The 8,614-nt window shown below is 33.8% G+C and overlaps 1 protein-coding gene across 1 annotated transcript in view; it reads left to right on the top strand.

The window, feature by feature from the left end:
• The window catches only part of LOC137643449 (dynein regulatory complex protein 10-like), a 9,562-nt gene extending 1,831 nt beyond the window's left edge, over positions 1 to 7,731 (top strand). The window contains exons 3-8 of the mRNA XM_068376230.1: positions 258 to 379; positions 997 to 1,154; positions 2,995 to 3,144; positions 5,154 to 5,283; positions 5,857 to 5,943; positions 7,552 to 7,731. Of these exons, the coding sequence (XP_068232331.1) occupies positions 258 to 379; positions 997 to 1,154; positions 2,995 to 3,144; positions 5,154 to 5,283; positions 5,857 to 5,943; positions 7,552 to 7,671 (767 nt within the window). The 3' untranslated portion in view covers positions 7,672 to 7,731. The remainder of the gene's footprint in view (positions 1 to 257; positions 380 to 996; positions 1,155 to 2,994; positions 3,145 to 5,153; positions 5,284 to 5,856; positions 5,944 to 7,551) is intronic.
• Positions 7,732 to 8,614: the final 883 nt, after the last annotated feature.

Below are 8,614 nucleotides of genomic sequence, written 5' to 3'. Positions count from 1 at the left end.
AATGTTTGATTTTGGAGTGTCCTTCTCCTAGAGGAGCTGCTTACCATAGCTAAAAGAGTCTCTTCTACCCTTACCAAGAGGAAAGTAGCCACTGAACAATTACAGAGACTATGGCACTACCCAAGACTAGAGAACAGTGGTTTGATTTTGGAGTGTCCTTCTCCTAGGAGAGCTGCTTACCATAGATAAAGACGATTAACATAGACCCTGTAATCATCATCATTATCATTCTGATCATCTCTTTCTATCATTTTCAGAATGTCGTCTGCTTGAGGTTCTGAAAGAATTGCTGCCGACTGTACGTAACCAGTTTTATTTCAGCGCTAAACTTGAATACGTTTACGCTTCCCAGATCGCTAAATATACAGCCACAGTCACGGTTAGTTATTTGGATATTCTTTTTGTTGATTGGGTTTATGTATCTAATGTATATTTTGAAAAATGATTGCGAGTGTGTGTAGGTTATACGCACACACACACACACACACACATATATATATATATATATATATATATATATATATATATATATATATATATATATATGTGTGTGTGTGTGTGTGTGTGTGTGTATGTGTTTCTGTGTATATATATACATATATATATTCGTATATATATTTATATATAGGCTACTTATATATATATATATATATATATATATATATATATATATATATATATATATATATATATATATATATAAATTATATATATATATACATATATATATATGTTTATATATATATATATATATATATATATGATAAATTTTGCACATTTAGACGTGTTTTCCATATTCAAATAAGCCATATATTTTTTTGATACATTAATGTCTGGATTCTCTTAACGACCTCGGGATCAGAGCTCCAGGCGAAATCACACAAAGATGTGTATATATGTGTATATATATACAAACCATATACACACATATTTACATACACTGTATAACCTATATCAACTAATAACAGACCTGCTTCTCTCCTTTGCATCATTTAGACCTCTGGCGAAAGTTTAGGCCGCACCGAACGCCAGCTCACCGAGTCATTGAATCAACGAGAGGAATGTCTTGGCGCCAGGGACCGTATCATCGCTTCGCTGAGGAGCCAGCTTCATCTGCTACGTCAGACTGGATGCCAGTCCATTCTCAGCGCCAGGTTAGAGTTCTCTTGCTTGAGGGTACACTCAAGCACGCTATTTGATATTTTTTTCTCTTCCTCTTCCTCTTCCTCTTCATCTACTACGTCAGACTGGAAGCCAGTCCATTCTCAGCGCCAGGTTAGAGTTCTCTTGCTTGAGGGTACACTTAAGCACGGTATTTTATTTATTTTTCTCTTCCTCTTCCTCTTCATCTACTACGTCAGACTGGATGCCAGTCCATTCTCAGCGCCAGGTTAGAGTTCTCTTGCTTGGGGGTACACTCAAGCACGCTATTTTATATTTTTTCTCTTCCTCTTCCTCTTCCTCTTCATCTACTACGTCAGACTGGATGCCAGTCCATTCTCAGCGCCAGGTTAGAGTTCTCTTGCTTGAGTGTACACTCAAGCACGCTATTTGATATTTTTTTCTCTTCCTCTTCCTCTTCCTCTTCATCTACTACGTCAGACTGGAAGCCAGTCCATTCTCAGCGCCAGGTTAGAGTTCTCTTGCTTGAGGGTACACTTAAGCACGGTATTTTATTTATTTTTCTCTTCCTCTTCCTCTTCATCTACTACGTCAGACTGGATGCCAGTCCATTCTCAGCGCCAGGTTAGAGTTCTCTTGCTTGAGGGTACACTTAAGCACGGTATTTTATTTATTTTTCTCTTCCTCTTCCTCTTCATCTACTACGTCAGACTGGATGCCAGTCCATTCTCAGCGCCAGGTTAGAGTTCTCTTGCTTGAGGGTACACTCAAGCACGCTATTTGATATTTTTTTCTCTTCCTCTTCCTCTTCCTCTTCATCTACTACGTCAGACTGGATGCCAGTCCATTCTCAGCGCCAGGTTAGAGTTCTCTTGCTTGAGGGTACACTTAAGCACGGTATTTTATTTATTTTTCTCTTCCTCTTCCTCTTCATCTACTACGTCAGACTGGATGCCAGTCCATTCTCAGCGCCAGGTTACAGTTCTCTTGCTTGAGGGTACACTCAAGCACGCTATTTGATATTTTTTTCTCTTCCTCTTCCTCTTCCTCTTCATCTACTACGTCAGACTGGATGCCAGTCCATTCTCAGCGCCAGGTTAGAGTTCTCTTGCTTGAGGGTACACTCAAGCACGCTATTTGATATTTTTTTCTCTTCCTCTTCCTCTTCCTCTTCATCTACTACGTCAGACTGGATGCCAGTCCATTCTCAGCGCCAGGTTAGAGTTCTCTTGCTTGGGGGTACACTCAAGCACGCTATTTTATATTTTTTCTCTTCCTCTTGTTTTGTTAAAGTTTTTTCTATAGTTTATGTAGGAGATGTTTATTTGAATGTTACTTTTCTTAAAATATTCTATTTTTCCTTGTTTTCTTTCCTCACTGGGATGTTTTTCCTTGTTGGAACCCTGAGGCTTATAGGATTCTGTTTCTACAACTAGGGTTGTAACTTAGCAAGTAATAATAATAATAATAATAATAATAATAATAATAATAATAATAAAGTATATGAATTTTATTGGTGTTAGTTGTAATGCCTACTTTTAAGCCATCCCGTTTAGAATATATTTCGTTTACAGTAGATAAATACTTTAGTGAAATGGTATTATAGGTATTTAGATTATAAATATATGGTAGACTGGGTTTTTTTTAAAAATAACCTGAAGCAAAAGTATAGACAATTTTATTTTTCTATTATTGAAATTAGAATTATATAGTAGACTGAGTTTTTTCAAAATAACTCGTAGCAAAAGTACAAAAAAAAAAAAAAAAAGTAATTGGATATTTTTGATAATTACTGACGTAGAGGTAGAGCAAATTTGATAGGAATTCTAAAACTATATGACTGAAATTTTCTTCTTTATCATTTTTCATCAGAACTGCAGGAGACTCAGAATACAAGGAAGTGCGAGCCTCAAGCGAAAGTAATTTAGACTCTTTGAACGCCTCTTTATCCGAAAATATCCAGATGATGAGATCACACGAATCCAGAGACGAGCAAAACGAACTTGAGCTCCGGAAATGTAGGTGAGTCAGAGCAGAAGAAGGTCTTCAACTTAGAAACTTAATACGTTCCAAGAAGCTGTTTGTGATTCAAGTTGAATTCTGTTAGATTTTGGCTTAGGGTAAGGCCATAAACAGAGTACAAGAAGGTCTTCAACTTAGAAACTTAATATGTTCTTAGGAGCTGTTTGTAAGTCAAGTTGAATTTTGTTAAATTTTGGCTTAGGGTAAGGCCATAAACAGAGTACAATAAGGTCCTCAACTTAGAAACTTAATACGTTCCAAGAAGCTGTTTGTGATTCAAGTTGAATTTTGTTAGTTTTTGGCTTAGGGTAAGGCCATGAACAAGAAGGTCCTCAACTTAGAAACTTAATACGTTCCAAGAAGCTGTTTGTGATTCAAGTTGAATTTTGTTAGATTTTGGCTTAGGGTAAGGTCATAAACAGAGTACAATAAGGTCCTCAACTTAGAAACTTAATATGTTCCAAGAAGCTGTTTGTAATTCAAGTGGAATTTTGTTAGATTTGGGCTTAGGTTAAGGCCATAAACAGAGTACAAGAAGGTCCTCAACTTAGAAACTTAATACGTTCCAAGAAGCTGTTTGTAATTCAAGTTGAATTTTGTTAGATTTTGGCTTAGGGTAAGGCCATGAACAGAGTACAAGAAGGTCCTCAACTTAGAAACTTAATACGTTCCAAGAAGCTGTTTGTAATTCAAGTTGAATTTTGTTAGATTTTGGCTTAGGGTAAGGCCATGAACAGAGTACAAGAAGGTCCTCAACTTAGAAACTTAATACGTTCCAAGAAGCTGTTTGTAATTCAAGTTGAATTTTGTTAGATTTTGGCTTAGGGTAAGGTCATAAACAGAGTACAATAAGGTCCTCAACTTAGAAACTTAATACGTTCCAAGAAGCTGTTTGTAATTCAAGTTGAATTTTGTTAGATTTTGGCTTAGGGTAAGGCCATGAACAGAGTACAAGAAGGTCCTCAACTTAGAAACTTAATACGTTCCAAGAAGCTGTTTGTGATTCAAGTTGAATTTTGTTAGATTTTGGCTTAGGGTAAGGTCATAAACAGAGTACAAGAAGGTCCTCAACTTAGAAACTTAATATGTTCCAAGAAGCTGTTTGTAATTCAAGTTGAATTTTGTTAGATTTGGGCTTAGGGTAAGGCCATAAACAGAGTACAAGAAGCTCCTCAACTTAGAAACTTAATACGTTCCAAGAAGCTGTTTGTGATTCAAGTTGAATTTTGTTAGATTTTGGCTTAGGGTAAGGCCATAAACAGAGTACAAGAAGGTCCTCAACTTAGAAACTTAATATGTTCCAAGGTGTTTGTAATTCAAGTGGAATTTTGTTAGATTTTGGCTTAGGGTAAGGCCATAAACAGAGTACAAGAAGGTCCTCAACTTAGAAACTTAATATGTTCCAAGAAGCTTTTTGTAAGTCAAGTTGAATTTTGTTAGATTTTGGCTTAGGGTAAGGCCATAAACAGAGTACAAGAAGGTCCTCAACTTAGAAACTTAATATGTTCCAAGAAGCTTTTTGTAAGTCAAAAGTCAAGTTGAATTTTGTTAGATTTTGGCTTAGGGTAAGGCAATAAACAGAGTACAAGAAGGTCCTCAACTTAGAAACTTAATATGTTCCAAGAAGCTTTTTGTGATTCAAGTTGAATTTTGTTAGATTTTGGCTTAGGGTAAGGCCATAAACAGAGTACAAGAAGGTCCTCAACTTAAAAACTTAATATGTTCTAAGGAGCTTTTTGTAATTCAAGTCGAATATTGTTAGATTTTGGCTTAGGGTAAGGCCTTGGGCTTACATCATCCGGCTTTTCCAACTAGTGTTGTAGCTTAGCTAATAATAATAATAATAATAATAATAATAATAATAATAATAATAATAATAATGATAATAATAATGATGATGATAATAATAATAATAATAATAATAATAATAATAATAATAATAATAATAATAATGATAATAATAATAATAATAATAATATATGATATAAGAAAAATTATCTATCTTACAGACAGGATATCGAGAATGAAATAATGAGAAAGATTTGTCATTTTGATGCTACAATGAGCGGTCTTCAAAATACCCTTGATGCTCTACGTGACGAAGACCAACACTTGACTCTTCTTCTTAAGAATAAAAAGGTGCGTTTTTTTTTATCTCACATTCGAAGTATTGGCCATATATATTAAAATATACAATTTTCCGTGTATTTATGATGTATAAAAATAACCCACAATGTATGAAAAATTAAATTCATTTAGCTTTCGGAGGGGACTATCTCCCTTCCTCTTCAGAAAGAAAAAACTAGCCATGTCCATAATTGTTCTCAAGCTCTGTTACGATGTCATTCAAATACGAAAAAAAATCAATTCCCTTCCTCTTCAGAAAGCAAAAACCAGAAGGTCCATAATTGTTCTCAAGCTCTGTTACGATGTCATTCAAATTGAAAAAATCAATCATTAATATAAGTTTTCTGTTTAAATTAAGCAATTATATTTATATTATTTATCTGGTTGAATTCATCATATTAGATTAAGAATAGACCAGCCCTGTCCACAATCCTTCTCAAACTCTGTTAGAATGCCTTTCAAAAAAAAAAAAAAAAAAAAAAAAAAAAAAAAAAAAAAAAGCAATCATTAATTTATAACAATATCTTAAGTGAAATCGATGTTCTTTTAATTAGATAAATTAATTATATTTATATTATTTATCAGGTTGAATTCATCTCCTTAGAGAGAAGATATCAGGAGATACAAGATGAAAAGAGACGGATTGAAGAAGAGCGGATGGCAGCCTTGCAGGTAGATATCTCAATGATTTTTTTTTTCTCCAGTGGGTTATGTTATATTATTTTTATATTAAGCTAAAAAAAAAAGGTTTCTTCTTTTCCCTTTTACCCTCAATGCTATTTAGAACTTTCCAACCCTTAGCCCCCAGACGTTTTCAGTTTTCAAACGAGTTTTGCAATATTTTTTTTTTTTTTTTAGATCGCGCTGACAGCCTTAAATTTCGTTATAGAGAGGTCAGGTTGCTCTCATTATTTTGGAAAATGCCTGAAGTTTCTCATACAGTGATAAAAATTATGAAAAAAATGCAAATAGCAGCTTTTTGCAACAACGTACCGGTACGTCCATGGGGGTTAAGGGATGAGTTTTGTGAAACGTACTATAGTCCATTTCTTTTAGCGAGGCAGATTTGCACCGACTCGCAGCGGTGCCCTTTTAGCTCAGAAAAGTTTCCTGATCGCTGATTGGTTGGACAAGATAATTCTAACCAATCAGCGACCAGGAAACTTTTCCGAGCTAAAAGGGCACCGTTGCGAGTCGGTGCAAATATGACTCGCTAAAAGAAATGGACTATAGTACGGCCATTGGGTGTAGAAGGGATATTAATCTCACTATATAGCAGGTTAAGTCACTCAAGTCCGCTTTCTCCATCTATTTCTATTCCTTTTATAGAAGTATTTTATGAGATATTAATGCAAAAACTCTTTCTTGATATATATTGTGTGAAACCAGTGTCGACTTATAAGACCATAAAGCCGAGTTTTCATACCAGACTAATTAACTATGCGCTTAAAAAAAAATCGTAATTTTAATCGGAAGGTCTCCGTAAAAATCCACTGTTCTCATCTGTATTTCAGTAAAATACAGGTCACCAACCCGTAAAAGATATTAACAAAATAAAGTAAAATTACGGGCGCCTGTTTTTTTTTTTTTCGTTTTTTTTTTTATTGAAATACGCCTGAGAACAGTATAGTTTTAGGGAGAATACCTGATTAAAATTACATTTCCTTTTTTAATAGTGTATGGCAACCCATAGTATACCATTTTTTACGACAAATTTTTAGCATTGTAGTTCAGAATGTTAAACCTAATCTAACCTAACCTAACCTAACTTAACAAGGTAAGGGTAGAAGAGACTCTTCAGCTATGGTAAGCAGCTCTTCTAGGACACTCCAAAATCAAACCGTTGTTCTCTAGTCTTGCATTGTGCCATAGCCTCTGTACCATGGTCTTCCATTGTCTTGGGTTAGAGTTTTCTTACCTGAGGGTACACTCGGGCACACTGTTCTATCTAGTTTCTCTTCCTCTTGTTTTGTTAAAGTTTTAAAAGTTTATATAGGAAATATTTATTTCAATGTTGTTACTAATCTTAAGATATTTAAATTTTCCTGATTTCCTACTGGGCTATTTTCTCTGTTTGGGTCTCTGGGCTTATAGCATCCTGCTTTTCCAACTAGGGTTGTGGCTTAAAAATTAATAATAATAATAATAATAATAATAATAATATTAATAATAATAATAATAATAATAATAATAATAATAATAATAATAATAATAATAATAATAATAATAATAATATACAGTATAATAATAATAATAATATCAGCTGTTATCCATCTACAGGCCGAGTTTCGTAGAGAATACGCTGCAAGAACGATCCAAAGAGCGTGGCAACATTATAAGATGAGGAAGATGCTTAAGAAAGCTCAACGAAAGAAGAAGAAGAAGCCAAAGGATAAATAAATCCCATAGAAACAAAAGGTAAACAGTGATGTTGCATTGCTGTTGTTATCTTTTTTAATAACAGACAGCGGGTAAAAGATAAGTACGTTTCCAGAAGGCTAAAATTACTGCCAGTTCTTTGCTCAGACAGCCTCTGTAAGGTTTACAACCCTTCAAGAAGGCAAATCACACAGACATAAAAGGTAAACAATGATGTTGCATTATTGATGTTGATTTTAATAAAAGACAGAAGGTAAAAAATAAGTCAATCCAAACGAAACAAAAGATAAATTGGCGATGTTGTTGGTTTTAATAACAGACAGAAGGATAAGTAAATCACAACGAAACAGAAGGTAAACAATGATGATGCATTATTGCTGTTGTTGTTTCTAATAACAGACAGAAGGTAAAAGATAAGTAAATCCCAACGAAACAAAAGGTAAATTGGTGATGTTGTTGGTTTTAATAACAGACAGAAGGTAAAAGATAAGTAAATTACAACGAAACAAAAGCTAAACAATGATATTGCATTGTTGTTGTTGTTTTTAATAACAGACAGAAGGTAAAAGATAAGTAAATCCCAACGAAACAAAAGGTAAACAATAATGTTATAATGTTACATTGCTGTTGTTTTTGCATTTGATAACAGACAATTAAGTAAATCCCAATGAAACAATTATATAATTCTGAACAAACCAAATTCAATGAAAAACCACAAAAAAAAAAAAAAAAAACATAAATTTCGAAAGGTTAAACAAACAGAGACAGATATTAAACAGTCATATATTAGTCAGTAATTACAACCTTTGAAGTACATCAAACTTTAGTAGTGTCAATCTGATGAGTAGAAAACAAAATAGACAAGAATACCATGTCAAACTTATTCATTCATTCACAGTATTCATAATTGATAATTCATAATTATTCACATGTTCTTACAAAGCGCCTGCGCTCGTATAGGTCA

The sequence above is a fragment of the Palaemon carinicauda genome, chromosome 7, assembly GCF_036898095.1.
Source record: "Palaemon carinicauda isolate YSFRI2023 chromosome 7, ASM3689809v2, whole genome shotgun sequence".
NCBI lineage: Eukaryota > Metazoa > Arthropoda > Malacostraca > Decapoda > Palaemonidae > Palaemon > Palaemon carinicauda.
Note: the sequence above shows the minus strand (reverse complement) of the source record. Positions and strands in the feature narration are given on the sequence as shown.